This window comes from Euleptes europaea, chromosome 1 (assembly GCF_029931775.1).
Source record: "Euleptes europaea isolate rEulEur1 chromosome 1, rEulEur1.hap1, whole genome shotgun sequence".
Taxonomy (NCBI): Eukaryota; Metazoa; Chordata; class Lepidosauria; order Squamata; family Sphaerodactylidae; genus Euleptes; species Euleptes europaea.
Window position 1 is genome coordinate 16850581 of NC_079312.1, and position 24377 is coordinate 16874957.

Sequence of the window (24377 nt, forward strand, 5' to 3'; positions counted from 1 at the left end):
ACCCTATGAATGAAAGTCCTCCAAAATGTCCTATCTTTGACAGCCCTGCTCAGATCTTGCAAATTGAAGGCTGTGGCTTCCTTTATTGAGTCCATCCATCTCTTGTTGGGTCTTCCTCTTTTCCTGCTGCCCTCAACTTTTCCTAGCATGCCTGGGCAAGTAGGTGACGCGAAAGACCCCTGCCTGAGACCCTGGAGAGCCGCTGCCGGTCTGAGTAGACAATACTGACTTGGTTGGACCAAGGGTCTGATTCAGTATGAGGCAGCTTCATGTGTCCATGTGTTCCAGGCCTGCAGAATTGCTGTAAAAGAGAAGCATTCTCCATATGCTCAGGAGCAGCCTGCAGTTGTGGGCTTGTTGCATGTGCTCCGGGACTGAGGTCGGGCATTGAAAACAGGTTCCCCCGGGGACGCACTTAGTTGAAATGAAGCCCTGAAGCCACCAGTCTACGTTACAAACATTGGGGGTTATCGCACTTCGTACTCCCAGCGATGTATTAAGAGTTTAAAAATGTTATCAAAAACATCGCTTTAAAAGGGTTTTTGGATGCCACTGCTTATAAATGGTTGGAAGACGTCTTCACAGCTAAAGGGGCCAAACAAAGTGCGAACAGTATTTTTTATAACGTTTTCAAACTCTTAATACATCAGTGGGAATACATAGAAAGTGCGAACAGTGGTTTTATAACATTTTCAAACTCTTGAAATACATCGCTGGGAATACAAGTGCGGTAACCCTCATTGGCTTATGAAGGAAATGGAGTTTTTCTTAAGAATGATCCTGAGTCTGATTAACGACTAAACAAAGTGAGTTTATTCAGAAATCACAAACTTGGTAAACAACTGAGAGACAGGCTTATTTCTATCTAGGGTCCATAACTAACAGGGTAACATGCGGCTTCTTACTCCTCTCTTTCACTGTAACTAGAAGGAAGAGTAAGGGTGCATTATGGGAACAAACAAGAACACAGGAAGAGAAGGGAGAAGATCACAACCTTTCTATCCATCCAACTCTCACACTTGCTGCCCCCTGCTGATCTTCCTTTCTTTAATCAATCTTTGTACACTAGACATTGTATTTCCAACAGCTTGAACGTTTCGCTGTAGTAGCAAGGGGGACGCCGCTTCCTGGACTGACCGACTTCGGATTTCATGGGTGTGTTGAGGCCACTTATGCATGGGAGGTTTTGCCTTGGATTTGCTGCTCTCTAGATGGACATTTCCCCCGTCTGCATTCTCAGAACTCTGCATGGGGGGCTAATTGTTGAGTTTTGAGAATTTGGATGGGGAAAATGGGCATCTAGAGAGCAGCAAATCCAAGGCAAAACCTCCCGTGCATAAATGGCCTTAGTTACAAAACGAAGATTGGCTTGATCATGTCGCTGTCGCAAGCGGGACAGCGCTTCCTGGACTGGCCGACTTCGGATTGCATGGGCGGGCAGGGTTTGGTTTTTACATTTTGGAGTCCCTCCTCCTTGTAGAAAGATCCTGGAAAAAATAACGAAAAGGTCTCTCTGATGCAGTAGGGCAAACTCCCTGGAGTTACTGTCACAGAGATGCTGAAGACTAATTTGTTAGAGAGGAACTGCAAATCTGCCCCAGGAGGAAAGGTGTTTTCTCCCCATTCGTTGCCAGCTTGCTTTCCCTGAGCAAGTTTTTGTTTTTCGATGTGACAACTCCAGAGTTCAGGTTTACAGAGGCCCTGGACAGAGATCTCTCAAAGCCCACCCCTCCACCGCTTGCCCCCCATACCATCCCAGTTGTGCAACCCTGCTGTGCTATCAGAGGAACCGGAGCTTTGCTTTGTGGTTTGATCAGATCTGCCAGAGGCACTTTATTGAAAAGTACAAACATCTGCAGGGAGATAATTCAGACTGACGGTGGAATTCTTGGGTCCCAACGAGCAGTAAAAGTTTTGAGACAACTTTATTATGCCACGGCCAGAGAATCCTTCCTTACTACAAAGTTACAAAGCGTTCTGAGTCCCCCCCCCCCATGCATATACGTACTTATGCACCTTTTTACATCATTGTTACATCATCTTTCCCACTAACAAAGCATAGCTACACAATGCACCCGATCATCGGTTGCCAAGGTAATGGCCTACTAAGAACATGGTAAGAACATAAGAAAAGCCCTGCTGGATCAGACCAAGGCCCATCAAGTCTAGCAGTCTGTTCACACCGTGGCCAACCAGGTGCCTCCAGGAAGCCCCCAAACAAGACGACTGCAGCAGCATAGTCCTGCCTGTGTTCCACAGCACCTAATATACTAGTATGTATAATATACTGCTCCTCTGATACTGGAGAGAATAGGAATGCAGTTTGACTAGTAGCCATGGATAGCCCTAACCTCCATGAACATGTCAGCTCCCCTCTTAAAGCTTTCCAAGTTGGCAGCCATCACCACAATAAAATGAACTTGTAAGAGATAGAAGAAACTTGAGGGAGAAATTAAACACCTTGAAAATCCTTAAAAAAAAAAAAGACTGAAAAAAGAAGCCAAAAGGAAACAATTGGACAGAAACTAAGGGAACTCCAAAACAAAGAGAGAAAACTAGAAGTGATAGCTGTATATTGCTGTGTGTGTGTTAAGTGCCGTCAAGTCACTTACAACTCATGGCGACCCTATGAATCAATGTGCTCCAAAATGTTCTATCATTAAAAGCCTTGCTCAAGTCTTGCAAACTGAGGGCCGTGGCTTCCTTGATTGAGTGAATCTATCTCATGTTGGGTCTTCCTATTGTCCTGCCGCCTTCAACTTTTCTTTGCATTATTGTCTTTTCCAGTGACTCTTGTCTTCTCATATTTAATCTTTTTATTTAATTTTGTTATTTATTCTTTTTTTAAAAAAGAATACTTGTGCTCTAATTTTTAACTTGGTTTTTAATTCTAGTTTCACAACTAAGTTTCAAATTTCACAACTAAGTTTCATTTTATGGCTTCAGTTAAGACATTTTAAAGCAGGCGTGGGGAACCTTTTTTCTGCCAAGGGCCATGTGGATATTTATAACATCATTCGTGGGCCATACAAAATTATCAGCGTCAAAATTAGCCTGCTATATTTGGTCAAACATTTAGCCAAGAGACACAACTGGAGACGGCTCTGAGTGTCTGCCATGTAGAGCGACTCGCTTTGAGCTCTGCCATCCCCAGCTGGGCCCAAGAGATTCAGGCAGGGCAACAAACACAAGACGGAGTGAGTGACAAGCTGCTCTGGGCTTGTAGGCGAAGGAGCCTGGTCCAGTAACGCCCTGATCCGACACTTTCCTGCCCTACGTGTCTTTTGCAGGACTTAGAGGGGAAAGAACCAGAAGGGGGTACTGACAAGCAGGCAGCTGCCCAGATGACCCCCCCATGTGGGCCAGCAGGCAGGCATCCAACTGGTGGTACACTCACCCACCTGGTGGCACAGGATGGTCTGTTGCACCAGCGGGGCGTAGCTGTCCAGCCACACTCATGGTCGGGGCTGGATTCCACAGCAAGCTCCTGCTACTTCCGCCTGCAGGGATGAAATGAGGACACACTGGCTAAGAACTCCCCCCCCGCGCGTGCGCATTCTGGCCCTGCTGCCTTTAACCCCACCATTGTTGACACTTTCGCCCCCAGCCCTCTTGTAGTACAGAGGAAATACGTTTCTCCATGGCCTGGGTGGGAAAGGGTTAACACAATTTCTTGGGCGGTCCTAGCAGCTCCATAGCTAACGACTCTTCTGCAAGGGGGAAAGAAGGCTCCTTTTCTCTGCACAACAAACTCACATCCACCTTGAATAGAGGCTATTCCTGTTCGCAGGAGGGGGTGGATCGCCAGTCTTAGATCCTTCTGAGCTAGAGATCTGGCAGGACCCACGAAGGGCCAGACCAAATGCTTTCGTGGGCCTTATACACCCCCAGGCCTGACGTTCCCCACCCCTGTTTTAAAGAATAGCAATTGAAATTTATTGTCTATAATGTTTAGTGTAGTTTTAAAAACAAAAATGTTCTGTCATTTGTTAAGGTTTAAAGATTGCATGTATTGAAGTCCTATCTTTGTATAATTTTTAGTGCATTTTCAAAACCGATGTGTTCAGTTAACAATCATTGTTTAAAGAAGGTCATATTGAAGCTCTTATCTTAACAAATGTTTTTTTCATTTCAGTACTTGTGTAATTCTAAACTGTTTAATGCAACGTAACCTATGCATTTTTTTAACTTGGGGCTATATTTGGATGGCTGTCAGGGAAATCGATAAACGTCTGTCAGGGAAAGTGAGGGAAATGGAAATTTAGTGGCAACCCTGTCGTTGATAACAGGTAGGTTTTCCCTTCAAGACAATGCAGTTAAGAGAACTCTGTCCTTGCCTCAAAATCACAGTGTTTATAGCATATTCTGGTTACCTGAAGGTGGCTATAAAGGCCGCTGTTTCCGGATTAGATAGTCAAAAGGAAAAGCTTTCAGTGTCTGCCGGAAGACTCCTTTTCTGTTTCTGGTGGAATTGAAGTTTATAGTTCTCAGAACAACAAAGAACACTCTTGCAGTGTCTCTTCCTACCCTTCCCACCTCCTACTGTTGGTCACAAAGGGGCACCCCTCCTTGCCCAGACCTCAAAACAAGGAGGAGACGATTCAGAGATTGGAAAAAGCAAAGAAGTTTATTCCATAAGCCAGCTGAGAGACAGAGGAGCATCAGCGCTCAAAGACAATTCTCCAAAGTTCCCTCCCAAGCGCCAAACAGTTATACCTTTCCCCATATCCCATATTTGGCATTCTTCCCATTATAAACATTCCATTGGGTTATAAAGCACCCCTCCGTCCAAGTGATTATCTCTCTCTACTATTCCCGGAATGTACTCCAACTATCATCTTCTCCTCTGTCCTTGTCTTTACTAAAGCTAGCTGCAGTCTCTACTTAATGTGGTGATTGTTACTCCTGTAGGTTCATTTAAAAATCACGATGCCCCTGCCAAGTCTGATGGCATTGGGTTATTTAGGGCTAAATCCCTGTGTGTCACTCTTCGACATGTTACATTCCAACTAGGACTGCCAAATGCCTGGTGGTGGCGGGTAAAATCCCACCAATCCACCGGGCTGCCCGCCGACCTGCTGAGGGCCGGCAGGCAACGGGTGCACATGCGCCTGCGCAATGCCCTATGTCACTTCCAGGTTTACCTAGAAGCGACGCAGATGCTGTAGCAACCTCTGCAGAAACTGATAGCCAAGAGGCCGGAGGCCAAGAGGCCCACACCTCTAAGGTTGCGATTACCAAGGAGGAGACGACTCAGGCATCAGGTAAAGGAGTTGTTTATTAAGCCGGCAGGAGAAAAGCACAGCAAGGCTGAAATCAGTTCTCCAAAGATTTCCGCCCAAGGATTATACATTTTTATACATATACATTATACATTTTTATAATACTTATACATTTTTGCATTGCCCATATTTGGAGTGCCTGTGATCCTACACCATCTATTGGTTGCCCTGTCCCATGTCATTCTCTTGTCTCCCTGGTCTCCATGGTTTCTGCTATTTTGGGGGATTTCCATGGTGGGTCTGGGTATTGGTAATGTCTATATCTGTGTTCCCCAGGTGTTAGCGATTTGCATCTTGCAGGGTCAGTGACTATTGCTTTTGCCAACTTTGTGGTTAGTAGTTTTGCTTACGTGACAGTTAGTAATAGAGCTTCAGGTGTCTTGATCTTCACTCCCTATCCTGTCATGGCCTTCTCTGTTCTTGTCACTAACTGACTTCCTTCAGCCTACATCCTGCATCCTGTCTGGTGCATGCCTTTTTCTATTCCATTGTCTAAGGGTTTTCTAGCAGTTGAGACTTTTAGCCTGGGACCTTGGGAGCTCTCGGGAGTTTCCAATACCTGGGCCAGCTGCAGCTGGCCCGTCCATCAAAACACTACAGAAACCATAAGAGTTTTGGCAGAGACTGATAGAGTGTCCGTGTCGCTTCCAAGTAAAACTGGAAGTGACGTAGGCGTGTTGCGTGGGACGCATGTACACATTGCTCCAGGCACACACACAGACTACACACTCCAGCAACATGCTGAAAAGCTCCCGCCGATGGAGCTTCGGGACCTGGTAAGCCTATTCCCAACTATCACACAACCATGCCCGTTTATACTGCATGGCTACAAATTCAGCCTGGCTAAGGATTAAACTATGTTGCATGACTGATGACTCTAAGCCAGATGCCACTATCTCAGTGGTTCGCAATCTTTTTTGCTCCATTCCTCCCTTTCACCATTGCTCAGAATATAATTCCCCCCTTCCCAAGAGAGTCACAAACTTTATTGAATGTTGCAGATTAAATTAAAAACAAACTACAACTTTATAGATTGTGCATACTCTGCAGGACATCACACTTTGCTGAATAGTGATCCCAATTCCCCCCCCCCTGGAACCCTAAAAGTCCCCCCTGCGGGGGAGATTCTCCCCTTGTTGAGAACCCATGCCCTATCTGATTAGATTAACTCTTGCATGCCTTGTACGTTACTTACGTGCTGCGCTGTATGTCCTACAGTGAGGGGGGAAAGTATTTGATCCCCTGCTAAATTTGCCTGTTTGCCTTCTGACAAAGAAATGACAAGTCGATAATTTTAATGGTAGGTTTATTGTAGCTGTGAAAAACAGAATAACAACAGGAAAACCCCCAGAAACCCAGAAGACAAAAGTCAGAGATTGATGTGCATTATAATGAGTGAAATAAGTATTTGATCCCCTATCAACCAGCCAGGTTAGGGTTAGGGTTCTGCTGTCGACAGAAGCAATCCATCAGATTCCAAACTAGCCACCATGACCAAGACCAAAGAGCTGTCCAAGGATGTCAGGGACAAGATTGTAGACCTGCACAAGGCTGGACTGGGCTACAGACTATTGCCAAGCAGCTTGGTGAGAAGGTGACAACCCTAACCCTAACCGTCAACCTCCCTCGGTCTGGGGCTCCATGCAAGATCTCATCTCATGGAGTTGCAATGATCATGAGAACGGTGATGAAGCAGCCCAGAACTACATGGGGGGAACTTGTCAATGATCTCAGGGCAGCTGGGACCATAAAAAAGGTAAAGGTAAAGGTCCCCTGTGCAAGCACCAGGTCATTCCTGACCCATGGGGAGACGTCACATCCTGACGTTTTCTAGGCAGACTTTGTTTGCGGGGTGGTTTGCCAGTGCCTTCCCCAGTCATCTTCCCTTTACCCCCAGCAAGCTGGGTACTCATTTGACCGACCTCGGAAGGATGGAAGGCTGAGTCGACCTTGAGCCGGCTACCTGAAACCGACTTCCGTCGGGATCGAACTCAGGTCGTGAGCAGAGCTTTTGACTGCAGTACTGCAGCTTAACACTCTGCGCCACGGGGCTCCTAGCTGGGACCATAGTCTGTCGGAAATACAAGCATGCTATAATATTATGACAGGACAGCTGGTCAGAAAGAGCTGTCAGTACCTGTCAGATCAACAGGATCTGGGCTGATGTAAGAGGCTGTAATGGCCTGCAGCAGCAGTGTAAACTGGAAGGAACCAGATATGGCCAGAAGCATGATGCAATGCTGTGGGTGTAACAGCAGGTGGCCTGATAGATATCTGGTGGTAATATGTATATAAGTGTGTAGCCTCTAAGTCTCAGTGTTGGGGTGTTATGCTGAGGACTAAGCCGGAGGCTATGCTGGATATTTGATACACTATAAATAAACTAAGCACTTTTATAGTAGCTGACGTCTGGTGGAGTGTTTTGGACCAACTGATTAAACTCGCTGAACTCCGTGATATAGTCACCATGAAAACAGTTGGTAACACACTACGCCGTGAAGGACTGAGATCTTGCAGAGCCCGCAAGGTCCCCTTTCTCAAGACAGCACATGTACAGGCCCGTCTGCAGTTTGCCAATGCACATCTGAATGACCCAGAGGAGAACTGGGTGAAAGTGTTGTGGTCAGATGAGACCAAAATCGAGCTCTTTGGCATCAACTCAACTTGCTGTGTTTGGAGGAGGAGGAATGCTGCCTACAACCCCAAGAACACCATCCCCACCGTCAAACATGGAGGGGGACATATTATGCTTTGGGGGTGTTTGTCTGCTAAGGGGACAGGACACCTTCGCCGCATCGAAGGGACGATGGACGGGACCATGTATCGTCAAATCTTGGGTGAGCGCCTTCTTCCCTCAGCCAGACCCATTGAAAATGGGTCGAGGATGGGTATTCCAGCATGACAATGACCCAAAACACACGGCCAAGGCAACAAAAGAGTGGCTCAAGAAGAAGCACATTAAGGTCCTGGAGTGCCTATCCAGTCTCCAGACATTAATCCCATCAAAAATCTGTGGAGGGAGCTGAAGGTTTGAGTAGCTACACATCAGCCTCAAAATCTTACTGACTTGGAGAGGATCTGCAAAGAGGAGTGGGGCAAAATACTTCCAGAGGTGTGTGCAAACTTGGTGGCCACCTACAAGACACGTCTGACCTCTGTAATTGGCAACAAGAGTTTTGCCACCAAGTACTAAGTCATCTTTTGCAAAGGGATCAAATATTTATTTCACTCATTATAATGCGCATCACTCTCTGACTTTTGTCTTCTGGGTTTCTGGGTTTTTTCCTGTTGTTATTCTGTCTCTCACAGCTACAATAAACCTACCATTAAAATTATGGACTGGTCATTTCTTCGTCAGAGGGCAAACGGGCAAATTCAGCAGGGGATCAAATACTTTTCCCCCTCACTGTATATGGGCCCTCACAACTGCACGGCCAACCTTCTGAACCAAGGTCTGAGGCCTCCTTTTTTATTTCCACGACTACTCACCCACCAACATGCCCCTACCTTCCTGCCCATCCTTCCTCTCATCTCTCATGAGCCATTCCACTTTCTCCATCCCATGGATAATTTTCTAAACTTCTGTCAGGCCCTCCCCTTTGCCTTGTTTTTGCTAAACTAAGAAGTCTTAGACTGTCCGGCCTGCTTTGCCTTCAGACCGGGTATTTTCTTCACACACTTCATGGCTAAGCTTCTGCTGGTCTCCTGAGATGATTGCGAAGGCCAACCTCGAACATACATTCTCTCTCGTTCTCTCTTTCTCAGGACCCCGTGAGTTTTGAAGATGTGGCCGTGTATTTCACCGAAGGGGAGTGGGCCCTGCTGGATCCAGAGCAAAGAGCCCTCTATGAGGAGGTCATGCAGGAGAACTACAGCATCGTGGCCTCCCTGGGTAAGGGTCCCTGCCCACTCATTTCCTGGGCCCATGGATTCCCACCAGGGTCAGGCCTCAATGGCCAATGTGGCAAGACAAGAGAAAGTGGGGTAGAGAAAGTCATTCATGGGGTGGAGAAAGTGTGTGACCATTTATGTAGGGTCAGTTTTGATGCTCGCTCAAAGCTCCTTTTTTAAATCCGACCTTTTAAATGCCTATTCACGGTCCCGATGCAAGATGAGAAAGTCAAGCAAATTCCGCCCCCACCCTCCTGCTCCTTCGTTCCTTCGTTTGCATAGCCATTAGCAATTGTTGTTTGCATAGCTAATCCAGCGGCTGTGATTCTTTGTGCTTCCTTGAGTGGATACTTCGAGGCAGGGACGGAACAAAGACAAACGGTTGCTTTAAAGGGGCTTTTAAGAAATGTGAAAGCAGGTATGCACTGGCTTCGCAGTGACGTCTAGAATGATGGTTCAGCGTGAAAAACTAAAAAATATATGCAGAGCACTTCAGCCTGGAACACGCTGCTAATTACCAAGCATAAATGGCCTGTGTGTTTTAGGGCCTGCTCTCGGTTGATGTGGGACATGATGCCACCCGGTTGTTCTCCTCAGTGCTCTAACTGACCTGGATTCAAACAACAATTGGGAAAAGTCTCTTCTGAGGCAGAGTTCTAGGAGAGCCACTGCCAGTGAACATAAACGATGGCCTGAACACCAGCTGCAGCTGTAAAGGAAGTGTTATAACTCAAAGGAAGAACGCAGAAAGCCCTGAGTTCGGTTCTTGCCCCCTCCAGTTGAAGGATCTTAGTTATCTGGGATTGGGACAGACCCTTCCTTTCCCATTCCCAGAACCTCTCCCGGTCAGAGCAGGCAATTCCAGACCAACAAGATTGCTAAGCATGTTCGTATGGTGGGGATTCCTCGGCAGAGAGGTCCGTGTGGAAAAGCCTTCCGTAGAAGCAGGGAGCTTGCAAGCCACTTGTCTATTGCAGGCCGAAGACAGGTGCTGAGATTAAAGCCAGCAGAGCGGTGTTTCTGAGCTCTGTCTCAGTCCATCGCTTGTCTGCGCACAGCAGGATCTGCACCCTCTTTCCCTCTTCGACGGACAGGTGAAAATCAGCTCTTGCTTCACCAACTGTGTGCCCCGGTACGTGACAGAGATACAAAAGTGCTCCTGACCCTCTCCCTCTTTCCTTCCAGCCAGAAATGCAGGATACCTAGTTCTAAAGCCAGACCTGATCTCCCGCCTCGAAGGAGGGGAGGTGATTTGGCTACCTGATCCTCCAGAGATCACAGAGAGGCAGGCATCTTCCGGCTCCAGCTCAGGTAAGGAGTCTGCAATGCCAGCTGAGATTTCCTTTGCTGGTGTTATTGTGGCCCAATTCCCCTCTATACCCGGCAGTATTAAATGCACACATTAATGGTTAGAGTTTCAGTCTAGGGGAGCCCTGGGTTCAAACCCTCCTTATTTATGCAGCTTCCTGGGTGATTGTGGGCCAGGTCTTCTCAAATAGTTAAGCCAACTTTTTGAGGAAGATTGCATCCTTTTCAAAACTTGATTTTGAATGTATGTCCTGAGTCTTTAAGTATTGAGGCAGGCCTGCTGGACCTTTCCTGATACCTGACAACTTAGAAGTTAAGTTTTGTGCAAAGTGTGGCAGCCATTTGGGGGTTGATAAGGCAACTGGCCAGTTCTATATTTCAATGAAATTGCCACTCATGTTTGCTTGGTTTCTCTTTATTCCCCTTCTGCAATCCATGTGCAAAGTGTGGCAGCCATTTTGGGTTGGGCTCCGCCTCTTGTGGCAGCCATTTTGGTGTGGCGCTCACCATTCTCTCACAGAATTCCAGAAGCACCTGCAGGCTCAAAAAGGTTGGGGACTCCTGCTATAAATAACATTTCTTTGGCTTTATTTGGGGGACTTGGTTTGGAAAATAGGCATACGGAGCAAGGATCAGTAATTGCTTACAAACCTGTATATCTCATGATATCACCAAGTCAAACAAGTCAGTTTTGTGTTTAAAATGTGCAGTGACTGTCTTTTGAGCCATAGTTTATTTGATGTATAACACCACCTTTGCATCTGCAGCTATTTTACCAATCTGTGCAAATCCATTGGCTTCAGCACCACATTCTGAAATGCAAGATGTCCTATAAAGCAGCTGAGTTTCTTTGACCTATTGTCAGCTGCAGGTCATATCAAAGAAAGATATAGTAACCGGCCAGTTCTATATTGCAATAAAATTGCCACTCATCAATATGCAAACTCTTGCTGATCTTCTCTTTCTTTCTTGTTTTTCTGGTGACATAATGGTTTGTTCGCCCCGACCTGGATGGCCCAGGCTAGCCTGATCTCATTGATCTCAAAAGCTAAGCAGGATCGCTTTTGATTAGTACTTGGATGGGAAAACATCAGAGAGGCCCAGAGTTGTTACACAGAAGCAGGCAATAGCAAACCACTCTCTGAATGCATCTTGCCTTGAAAACCCTATAGGGTCACTATTAGTCGGCTGCAAATAGATGCCACTTTCCACCAGCAATTGTGTATTCTGCCTTGTAGGTCTGTGTTAGTAGAATGATGGTCTTCAAAGACTCTAAATGAATGAAATCAACTCCCATCATCAGATTCTCCCTTCCAGGTTGAAGGCAGGATTCTTTCTTAATCTTCCTGTTTATTCCAGCAGATAACGGCCATCCAAATGTGAACAAAGAGGAGCTTTACCCATCAAGGAAAGAAATTAAAATATTATTGCACAGAGTCCAAGAGAGCATTTCCAAATGTCAACAGAGAGGAGAAAATTCTAGGATACCCTGTGAACCAGAGAGACCTCAAGGAGGATACGATGGAAAGAAAAGGGCTGAAACCTCTCCTCACGAAGAGAACGGTGGAGTTATCAGCGAACCATCAGATGAAAAGAGAAGTCACGGGAGTGAGAGACCAAAGGCGTGCACAGCAGAGGGGCAAGAATCCTCCCCCAAAGATGGTAAGAGGGAAGGGTATTTTGACAGAAGGGTGGGACGTAGATAATGGGAGAACTCTTAGAGCAGCAAAACCAACTGTGCCTCAAACTGCAAATGGATGTGAGCAATAACCCCTGATGATATTTGTGAGCCACCCCAAAGCTGGAGAGAAATGGTAACAGTGCTTGATTTGAAATATTTCTAGATTTATTTCTCACCGAACATGAGATGTAGTAAAGCTCTACCTGGACTCTGCCACCTCAGATTGTAGGTGAAATAATCTTCAAGGAAAAGAAGCTTCCTACATGTAGAAAACTAGCACACAAACATATGCCCCTCCCATAATATCACTGTTTCAATAATAGGATGAGAAAAACGTACACACATATGAAGTGTCTGCAAACACACACACCCTTTTCACAATGGGGATTTCAATATTCAAGGTTTTCTGGAGAGGAGAGAGTCATTTGCACTGTTCTGGAAACACGTCACCATTGCCTAAGTGGTTTGTGATACAGCATTCATGCATGAGAGACACAGAAGTGCACAACTGCATAAGAGGCCTGAGGAATCAATTTCCACATGGTGTGCTGGTGGCCACTTTTCTCTTTTTTTTTCACTTCCTACCCCTTTACATTCCTTGGTTTCTTTTTATTCCCCTTCTGTAATTCTTGTGTAAAGTGTGGCAGCCATTTTGATTGGGCTCCATCTCCTATGGGTGGAAACTAGAGATATTATCAAGGAAGAGTGCAAAGACTATTCCTGTAGCCAAAAGAAATGAAAAGCCTTGATGGATGTCTGAGGATACTGTTAAAATTGCTAAAGATAGACAAGAAGCAAAAGTAAAAAGGGACAGAAACAGAATCAAATGTCTAAGTGCAGCATTCCAGCGACTCACACAAAGAGACAAAGAGAACTATTATAATAATGTAAAGAAATAGAAAAGGACATCAAGGGAAGAACAAGAGATCTGTTCCATAAGATCCAAGAAAACAAAGGGAAATTTAAAGCATGGTTAGGCATGCTGAATGATCAACATGGAAATACATTAACTGAACAAGAAAAATAAGAAAAAGGTGGGAACAATACACTGAAGAACTGTACAGAAGAGATGAAAGGATGACAGATTCCTTTTAAGAAGAATATTTTGAAGATGAACCTATTGTTTAAGAAAAGGAAGTGAAAGCTGCACTGAGAGCAACTGGGAGAAACAAATCACCAGGAGCAGATAGGCTATCAATAGAGCTATTCCAAGCCACAAGAATAGAGTCCATCAAGATCTTGACAAGAATAGGTGTCAACAAACATGGAAAACAAAACAAGGGCCCACAGAATGAAAACGATCAATTTACATCCCAATTCCTAAGAAACGAGACGTCAAAGATTGCAGCAACTATTAGACCATCGCATTAATTTCTCATGCAAGTAAAGTGATGCTCAAAATCTTGCAACAAGGATTGTTACCATATATGAAACAAGAAATGCCTGATGTTCACGCTGGATTCAGAAAAGGAAGAGGCACTAGAGATCATATTGCAAACTTACGTTGGTTACTGGAGTATACGAGAGAACTTCAGAAGAAAATCAGCTTGTGTTTCATAGATTACAGCAAAGCTTTCGACTGTGTGGATCACGAAAAGCTATAGCTGGTTTTAAAGGAAATGGGTGTGCCACGACATCTGATCATTTTGATGAGCAACCTGTACTCTGGACAAGAGGCCACGGTTAGGACAGAATATGAGGAAACAGAATGGTTTCCAATTGGCAAAGGTGTTAGACAAGGATGTATTTTATCTCCCTGTCTCTTCAATCTGTATGCAGAATATATCATTAGAAAAGCTGGGTTAGATTTAGGTGGAGTGAAAATTGTGGGGAGGAACATTAAAAATTTGAGATATGCCGATGATATTACATTACTGGCAGAAAACAGCGAAGACTTGAAACAACTACTGCTGAAAGTTAAAGGAGAAAGTGCCAAAGCAGAACTACAGGTGAATATCAAGAAAACAAAAGTAATCATTACAGGAGAATTACTCAACTTTAAGTTTGACCGTGAGGAAATTGAAATTGTTTAAGACTTTCTATTCCTTCACTCCATCATCAACCAAAAGGGAGACTGCAGCCAAGAAATCAGAAGGAGGTTGAGACTGGGAAGGGCAGCCATGAAGGAGCTAGAAAAGATTCTGAAGTGTAAGGATGTGTCACTGGCCACCAAGACTAGATTAATTCATGCCATCGTATTCCCTATTACTATGTATGGGGGTGAAAGCTGGACAATGAAGAAAGCTGATAGGAAGAAAGTAGATTACTTTGAAATGTGGTGTTGGAGGAGAGTGTTACGGTTACCCTGGACCGCCAAAAAAACAAATCAGTGGGTTTTAGATCAAATCAAGCCTGAACTGACCCTAGAAGCTAGAACTGAGACTATCGTACTTTGGTCACATTATGAGAAGGCAAGAGTTACTGGAAAAGACAATCATGCTAGGAAAAGTTGAAGGCAGCGAGAAAAGAGGAAGACCGAACAAGAGATGGATTGCCACAAGAGATGAAGCCATGGTAGTTTGCAAGATCTGAGCAAGGCTGTTAAGGATAGGACACTGTGGAGGACATTGATTCATAGGGTTGCCATGGGTCGGAAGTGACTTGACAGCACTGAAAACACACTCATTACCAAATCACACAAGTTATTTTTTTAAAATAAAAACATGTAGCAGTTGTAGTATATAAACCATAGTTTATATACTGTGTAATACTATCTTTCTTAATCTTCCCATTTATTCCAGCAGATAAAGGCCATCCAAGTGAAAACAAAGAAGAGCTTTACCAACCAAAGAAATAAATTAAAATATTATTGTACAGAGTCTAAGAGAGCATTTCCAAATGTCAGCAGAGAGGAGAAAATTCTGGGATACCCTGTGAACCAGAGAGACCTCAGGGAGGGCATGATGGAAAGAAAAGGGCTAAAACCTCTCCTCACAAGGAGAATGATGGAGATACCAGTGAACCATCAGTTAAGAGAAATCACGGGAGTGAGAGACCAAAGGCATACACAGCAGGGGGGCAAGAATCCTCTCCCAAAGATGATAAGAGGGACGGGTTATTTGGCAGAAGGATGGGACAAAGATAGCGGGAGAACTCTTAGAGCAGCAAACCCACCTGTGTCCTCAAACTGCAAATGAATGTCAGCAATAACCCCTGATGATATTTGTGAGCAACACCCAAACTGGAGAGAAATGGTATCAGTGCTTGACTTAAAACATCTCTAATAGATTTATTCCTCACCGAACATGAAACAAGGAGGAAAAGCTCTACCTATAATCTGCCACCTCAGCTTGTAGGTGAGCCCTCATGTGGTGAAATACTCTTCTAGGAAAAGCTTCTTATGTGTAGAAAACTAGTATGTCAAAGCCTTCTCTGTGACATCTATTTTTTTAAATGCATATTTTTCCTGTATTTCAGGAGGGGTGGATCCTGTAAACCTCCACCCCCAGTTTGAATTCCTTGGATATAGGCTGAGTGCTTCATCTCCGGTTCTGTGAGGACTAGGCCTTGGAAATACATTCCTCTCTTCCCCTACCTGCACGGACCCATTTTTCAGGTTTCCTCAGAATTTTCTGGGTCAGTTTCTAGCTGTGAGGCAGTGATGTGGGCAGGTTCAGGTGTCACATTAATCATGTCCCCCATATATTAAACAGCTGCTTTAGGCTTATACCCAATGAGATTCTTTTTTTCATTTTAACAGCCCCGTATTTGGCATTCTTAGTCCAAAGTCCCTTGGGAAAATGAGATTCCCCGCCTCAATTGTCTTTGTTTTATGGATATCCATTCAAACAGGAAATGTTCAAGGTAAACATCCAGAGAAAAAGTACCAAGAAAGAGCTAAGGTGGAGATTGGTTCCCCCCCGCCCGCCCCCCATGGCGCAGAGTGGTAAGCTGCAGTACTGCAGTCAAAAGCTCTGCTCACGACCTGAGTTCGATCCCGACGGAAGTTGGTTTCAGGTAGCCGGCTCCAGGTTGATTCAGACTTCCATCCTTCCGAGGTCGGTGAAATGAGGACCCAGCTTGCTGGGGGTAAAGGGAAGATGACTGGGGAAGGCACTGGCAAACCACCCCGTAAACAAAGTCTGCCTTGGAAACGTTGGGATGTGACGTCACCCCATGGGTCAGAAATGACCTGGTGCTTGCACAGGGGACCTTTACCTTACCCCTTCATTTATTCTTTCGCCTTCACCCAGCCTTTGCTTTTCAACATATGGTGAATGGGTTGAGGCAAAAAAACCCACATTCCTTCTAAAACCTTCTGTGTTGAGCCTGTTTGCGGACACTTTGAACCCTGAGGCTTCTGGGGAGAATCTCATCTGCCCCACAGCAGAGATTGGCCTAGCCAGTTTTGGGGGTTTGTCATAAAATAAGCACACAAACATATGTCCCTCCCATAATATCAGTGTAATTGAACTTTGATTCAACAATAGCATGAGGAAAAATATACACACATATGAAGTGTTTGGAACCTTAATTCTCTTCTCTAGCACACACATAAACATACATATTCTCCTTTCTCACACAGACATAGACATGAACCCTTTTCACAATGGGAATTTCAATATTCAAGGCTTTCTGGAGAAGAGAGGTTCATTTGCACTGTTCTGGAAACACGTCTCCATTGCCTAAGTGGTTTGTGATACAGAGTTCACTCATGAGAGAAGCAGAAGTGGACAACTGCATAAGAGGCCTGTGGAAATCATTGCCACATGGTGTGCTGGTGGCCACTTTTCTCTTTTTTTCACTTCCTTCCCCTTTGCATTCCTTGGTTTCTTTTTATTCCCCTTCTGCAGTTCTTGTGCAAAGTGTGGCAGCCATTTTGGTTGGGCTCCATCTCCTGCGGCAGCCATTTTGGAGTTGTGATCACCCCCCCTCTCAAAATTTTCCAAAGGCGGCCAGAGGCTCAAATGTGTTGGGAGCTCGTGTTTTAATTCTTATCAATAAAAGCTCTTCAGCTTTATTTCCAGAATTAGGAATATGAAGCAAGGATTAGTCACTTCTGACAAACCTATATTTCTCATGTAATTACCAAATCACACAAGTCGCTTTTTTGTTAAATACATGTAGAAACTGTATTTTGAACCATAGTTTATAAAATATGTAATACCATCTTGTCCTCTGCAGCTGCTTTGTCAATATGTGCAAATCCATTTACTTCAGCTCCAGATTCTTAAATTGAAGATTTCCTATCAAGCAGCTGGGTTTCAGTGACCTAATTTCAGGCATTGGTCATATCTAATAAAGATAGAGTAACTGCCCAGTTCTGTATTGCAATAAAATTGCCACTCATCAATATGCAGTCAGGCACTCTTGCTTATCTTCTCTTTGTTTCTTGTTTTTGTGATGGTGTAATGGTTTGTTATGCCTTGTAAATCTGTGTTAGTGAAAAGGTGCTCTTCAAAGCATCTAAATCAGGGGTGTCAAAAACATGGCCCATTGGCCAGATCCATGGCCCCTGAAGAGCTATTATCCAGGTGACGAGGCAGCCACCCCCCAATCCAACTCTTGATCTGGGCTGGCAAGGCAGTCCTGGCCTGACCAAGTGATATTTAGGTCATAACCGGCCCTTGTAACAAATGAGTTCCACACCCCTGCTCTAAATAAATGAAATTGACTCCCATCTTCATCAGATTCTCCCTAGTCGAATGCAGGATTATTTCTTAATCTTCCTGTTTATTCCAGCAGATAAGCATCTAAGTGAGAACACAGAGGAGCTTCACCCACCAAAGAAAGAAATAAAAATATTATTGCACAGAGTCCAAGAGAGCATTTCCAAATGTCAACAGAGAGGAGAAAAGTCTGGGATACTCTGTGGACCAGAGAGACCTCAAGAAGGACACCATGGAAAGAAAAGGGCTAAAACCTCTCCTCACAAGGAGAACGGTGGAGATATCAGTGAACCATCAGATGAAAAGAGAAGTCACGGGAACAAGAGACCAAAGGCATGCACAGCAGGGGGGCAAGAATCCTCCCCCAAAGATGGTAAGAGGGAAGGGTTCTTTGCAGAAGGGTGGGACACAAATAGTGGGAAAACTCTTAGAGCAGCAAAACCACTTGTACATCTGTATTAGTGAAAATATGGTCTTCAAAGCCTCTAAATCACGGGTGTCAATCATGCGGTTCGCGGGCCGCATCCAGCCCCTAGAGAGCCCTTCTCTGGCCTGCAAATCTGCCAAGGCATTCACACACACCCACTCCCAATCTGGGCTGGAAAGGCATGGCCCCGCCTGACCAAGTGACATTTATATCATATCCGGCCCTTGTAACAAATAAGTTCAACACCCCTGCTCTAAATGAATGAAATCGACTCCTGTCCTCATCAGATTCTCCCTGGTTGAAGCGGGATTCTTTTTTAATCTTCCCATTTATTCCAGCAGATTATGGCCATCCAAGTGAGAACAAAGAAGAGCTTTACCGACCAAAGAAAGAAATTAAAATATTATTGCACAGAGTCCAAGAGAGCATTTCCAAATGTCAGCAGAGAGGAGAAAATTCTGGGATACGCTGTGGACCAGAGAGACCTCAAGGAGGGCATGATGGAAAGAAAAGGGCTAAAACCTCTCCTCACAAGGAGAATGGTGGGGATATCAGCAAACCAGATGGAAAGAGAAGTCACGGGAACAAGAGACCAAAGGCATGCACAGCAGGGGGGCAAGAATCCTCCCCTAAAGATGGTAAGAGGGAAGGGTTCTTTGCCAGAAGGGTGGGACATAGATAGTTGAAGAACTCTTAGAGCAGCAAAACCAACTGTGTCCTCAAACTGCAAGTGAATGTCAGCAATAACCCCTGATGATATTTGTGAGCAACCCCCAAACTGGAGAGAAATGGTAACAGTGGTTGACTTGAAATATGTCTAGATTTATTCTTCACTGAACATGAGAAGAGGTAAAGCTCTATCCAGCTACCTCAGTTGCCAGCCTTTATTGCCAGAAAAAGGAAAGAATCCTTTAACAGAATTATTCTCTGGCAGAATAAATGAGAGGATAAGAACATAAGAATCTGTAGCATTACGTCCTTTTTGTGGTTCTTAATTATAAAAGCATATATAAAGATAACAGGCATGGATGTTTTAGGCCCAAGAGCTTAATTTGGGGGGGGGGAATCTACTCTCCCCCCCACTTGATTCTTCCTCGTCTTTTAAGTTGAACGTTCATGAAACGCTCTGTGAAGCCTCACAAAGCAACCATGTAGAATTTTGTTACTCCATTAGCGCAAACAATTTCAGCAGGCAGGCTTAGCTTCTGTGACCTCCAGATACTTCACAATCTGTACTTTCAGGAATGCTGAGTAAGGCTGTCACTTTCAATAGAAATTTTAAGTCCTCCAAATCCAGAGAAATGGCATCACAGCTGTTCTAAGGCAACATATCAGATCACCCATGTCATAACTGTCAACATAGTTCCATCTGTCAGTGCTTAAAATCAGAGACTGCCACCATAAAGATATAGGAACATCTTTCTACAAACTAAAGCCCCAGGTGTGCAGAAAAATCTGAAATCTTAAAAAAAATACACTGGAAGTTAAAAAAACCCAAAATAATAGTCATGCTGGTAACTTTATGAAATTAATTCCCTCTGAGGTCTCAGTGCCGAGCAAGCACAACAATACTGCAAGCCTTCAAAAAGGGAAGGGGAGGTAGAAGGGCCCTTTCCAAGGCTATTTTGGCCTCCCAGTCCACCCCTGCTTCCCTACCTCCTGTCCTGGAGGGAGGAGTCGTCAGGCCCAGGTCCAACACAACCAGGCAACGTGCTGCCATGCAATTTGCGCAACTCACCTAGTGCTGCTTTCACACAAAGGACTTCCCATGTTTCAGACACCTAAGACTGATGTATTGTTATTGCTTTTATGTTTCCACATGACAGAACCTTCAGTTTTGTGCACAGACTGTTAGTAGCCCATTGCTTCTACCAAAAAAACCCCCAACAAACTTGCTTTATTTTAAGCTTTTAAAAATGATGTTTCCTGGGGAGGACCCTGTCAGTAGGAGCAGTTCCTTGGGTCTGAAGGGGAAACAGCAGTAATTGCAGGACTTTGGTGTAGTCAGTTGCTCTTTTCATTTGCTGATGATTGCAAGGGGCCAGTCCTTTGCAGAAATTAGCATAACAGAAGAGTATCGCCTGCCTTTTAGGAAAAAGGGAGGGAATTGGCAGAAGTGTCTGGAGATATCTGTGCAAGTTTTTGCGTGTGTGTGTGTGTGTGTGTGTGTGTGTGTGTTAAGTACCGTCAAGTTGTTTCCGACTCATGGCGACCCTATGAGTCAATGTCCTCCAAAGTGTCCTATCCGTAACAGCCTTACTCAGATCTTGCAAATTGAGGGCTGTGGCTTCCTTTATTGAGTCAATCCATCTCTTGTTGGGTTTTCCTCTTTTCCTGCTGCCCTCAACTTCTCCTAGCATGATTGTCTTTTCCAGTGACTCTTGTCTTCTCATAATATGTCCAAAGTACGACAGCCTCAGTTTAGTCATTTTAGCTTCTAGGGACAGTCCAGGCTTGATTTGATCTAAAACCCACTGATTTGTTTTTTTTGGCGGTCCAGGGTATCCATAACACTCTCCTCCAACACCACATTTCAAAGGAATCTACTTTCTTCCTGTTAGCTTTCTTCAATGTCCAGCTTTCACACCCATACATAGTAATAGGGAATACGATGGCATGAATTAACCTGATCTCAATGGCCAGTGATACATCCTTACCCTTCAGAATCTTTTCTAGCTCCTTCATGGCTGCCCTTCCCAGTCTGTCTCCTTCTGATTTCTTGGCTGCAGTCTCCCTTTTGGTTGATGATGGAATCAAGTACATGGACTTAAAAATTTTTTTTGTAAAAGGGATTGTCTTATTTCTAGGCAGCAATAGCAAAGGGCCTCAAAACAAAACAATGTGGGCTGAGAATCCTGAGGGCTGAGCCAGTGTGGTGTAGTGGTTAAAAGTGTTGAACTAGTATCTAGGAAGACCCTGGTTGGAATCCCCACTCGTGCCATGGAAGCTTGCTAGGTGACCTTGGCCAGTCACACTTTCTCAGCCTAACCTACCTCACAGGGCTGTGCTGAGGATAAAATAGAGGAGAGGACAAGGATGTAAGCAGCTTTGAGTCCCCATGGGGGAGAAAGGCGGGGTATAATTGTGATAAAGTTTACTGTCTGTGGCCGAAGGCCATCACAGTCCACCATACAAAACATTAAAATAACATAAAATAACATTAAAATAACTTTAGAACGGTCTCACACACAAGAAACTAATATTTAAATATGTCACGTTCCCTGATTAGAAACAGCTTTAGCTCAAAGGTGGGGTATAAATAAAGTAAGTAAATAATTTTCATGAGAACACAGTGGGTTAACTACAGTTAAAAATTGGAAGAAAACTGATTAACCTGGGATGTCTGGAATCTCCATTGCAAGGCTTATTTCACACAGAAAGGCATGAGCAGCCAGACTGTCCACTAGTGTGTAATCAGCCCGGGGGTGGGGGTGGCTATAACTGGATGCCACACAGCTTGCCTGGCCCATTAGAAGCCTCTGCACAACTTGCATGACTTAGCCAAGTCTGGCAGTGCCTTCCACACAACTCACTTGAGCAACCTGTACCATATAACTTTGGTACCTTGGTCAGACTTTTCCTACGAAGAAGGTTTTATGCAGAGGGAAGGAAGGAAAATTGTGTGTCATGCTTGAAGTGTTCGATTAGGATCTGCAAGATCCAGGCTCAAATGCCCACTGTGCCATGGAAGATTACTGGGTGATCTTGAGCCAGCCACACGCTCTCAGCCTAAGTAACCTATCGTGGTTGTTGTGAGGATGACATGATGGAGAGGAGAATGATGTAAGTTGCTTCGGGTCCCTATTGGGCAAAAAGGTGGAGTATAAATTAAGATACGGAATGATAAATAAAGCTGAAGACCGGGCAAACGGACAAAAGAAAGGTTGGTTGTTAAGTGGAGAGAAAGCAAGGAAAGGGAAGAGGATATGGAGGCTGCTTGGAGGAGGGAAAGAGGAAATAATGTGGGGGAGGGGATACAGGAGGAAAAGTAGTGACCCCAGAAGTCCTTGTGTGTTCCCTGCTTGTAAATTTGATCCTTAGCTGCTTTCTGTCGGGAAGGGAAGAACTGTGACTATGTTCTTCATTACTTTTCTCCCAAATAGGTGCTGAGCAGGTAAAAGAGAAGGAGAAGTCTCTGCCAGCAGAAAATGCTTCAGTGGTGACCCCAAAAGGGACAGCATTGCAGGGGGTCAAAGAAGGAACTTCCCAGGATCGAAAGGAAGGTGGACAGTATGAGACTTTGGGACGACCAGGGAGGTCCCAACGAAAACGTTCTCAGAAGAAAGCTGGTCTTTGTGTGGTAAGCCACGACGACCTCTATGAAGAAAGAGTCCAAGAGGGGAGTCGCAAAGATGGGACTCAGAAGCCACTTCAAGATCAGGCAAGAACCTCCTCCCTTAACACCAGCAAGATAACCCATGCAGCAGCAAAACAGTTTCAATTCTCAAACTGTGGGAGAAGCTTCCAGCATTGCGGTCCACTCGTTATACACGAGCGAACCCACACAGGGGAGAAACCCTATGCATGTTCAGTCTGTGGGAAAGGTTTCAGCTGCAGATCAAACCTTTCTAGCCATCAGAGGGTGCACACAGGAGAAAGACCCTATAAATGTTCTGATTGTGGGAAACGTTTTAAAGCTGCTTCAGACCTCAAAGGTCACAAAAAGGTCCACACTGGAGAGAAACCATACCCATGTCCAGAGTGTGGGAAAAGGTTTGGTGATAAGGGGCATCTTCTTAGACATGAGAAAACGCACACTCAAGTGAAACCATTCAAATGCTCACACTGTGGAAAGGGCTTCAGAGAGCGAGAGCACCTTATTGTTCATGAGAGAATCCACACTGGAGACAAACCTTATAAATGCTCAGACTGTGGGAGAAGCTTCAATTGCCTGTCAAATTTCAATAGGCACAAGAAAATCCACGGAGGAGAGAAACTGCATAAGTGTTCAGATTGTGGGAAAAGCTGCAGGAATAAGGCTGACCTTACACTGCATAAGAGAATTCACACTGGTGAGAAACCTTACCACTGCACAGAGTGTGGGGAAAACTTTCGGAGCAGCTCAAACTTTATAATGCATAAGAGAACCCACCGAGAAGACAAACCATACGAGTGCCTGGAATGTGGCAAACGTTTCCGTCATAGGGTTTCTCATATTAACCATGAGCAGAGAATGCATAAATACCGGTGCTCAGGTTGTGGGGAAAGTTTCAGTCAAAGTTCAGCCCTTCAACGTCATACAACTAAACACACAGGAGAGAAACCATTTAGGTGCTCACATTGTGGGAAAGGCTTTGATCAGAGAAAAATACTGACTCTGCACGAGAGAATCCACACAAGAGAGAAAGTGTTCAGTTGTCTAGAATGTGGGAAAGGATTTATAACAAAACCTAAACTTATTCGACATGAGAGAGTCCACACTGGAGAGAAACCATACTCTTGTTCAGAGTGTGAGAAGAGTTTCAGCGAAAAATCAAGCCTCCGTCAACATATGAGAGTCCACACAGGAGAGAAACCGTACGAATGCTCACTCTGCGGGAAGAGATTCAGGCAGAGATCGCATTTTGTTGCGCATGAGAAATTCCACCCTGGAAAGGAATCCTATGAGTGTTCAGAGTGTGGGAAAAGCTTCAACAATTCCTTAAGTTTGCTGAGACATCAGAAGATCCACATGGGTGAAACCCCCTATAAATGCTTGGAATGTGGGAAAAGCTTTGCCTCAAAGCGCAGTCAAGAGCGACATCAAAGAATCCACACAGGAGAGAAGCCATATCAGTGTCGGGATTGTGGGAAGAGGTTCCGTTTCAAAGCAAACCTGCGGACACATGAAAAAGGACACACTGGAGAGAAGCCATTTAAATGCATGGAGTGCGGCAAAAGCTATTTTAGTAGTTCAGGCCTCATTAACCACCATAAAATCCACGCAGGAGAAAACATCTAAATGCTCAGATGAGGGGTAAGGTTCCAGAAAGATGACTTACCTGCTCCAGTGTGAGAGAGTCCACACAATGGACTCAGTGCACAGTGTGAGAAGGAGTTTGCCAAGAAAGAACATCTGTCTGCACATGAGAAAACACAGAGACAATAAGGGAAGCATTAGAAAAATAGTCGGAAAGGGAATCTTTGCTGGAGATCATAGATAATTATGGGTTGAAGAGTCTGTTGAACACATGAATTTG

General features: G+C 44.7%; 1 protein-coding gene across 1 annotated transcript; it reads left to right on the forward strand.

The window, feature by feature from the left end:
- Window positions 1-2069: 2069 nt before the first annotated feature.
- Window positions 2070-24139, forward strand: LOC130472623 (gastrula zinc finger protein XlCGF8.2DB-like). The gene is made up of 6 exons (XM_056844001.1): window positions 2070-2094; window positions 5139-5264; window positions 5583-5638; window positions 9048-9174; window positions 10359-10484; window positions 23490-24139. Exons 1-6 carry the CDS (start codon window positions 2070-2072, stop codon window positions 24137-24139), a joined length of 1110 nt encoding a protein of 369 aa, XP_056699979.1.
- Window positions 24140-24377: the final 238 nt, after the last annotated feature.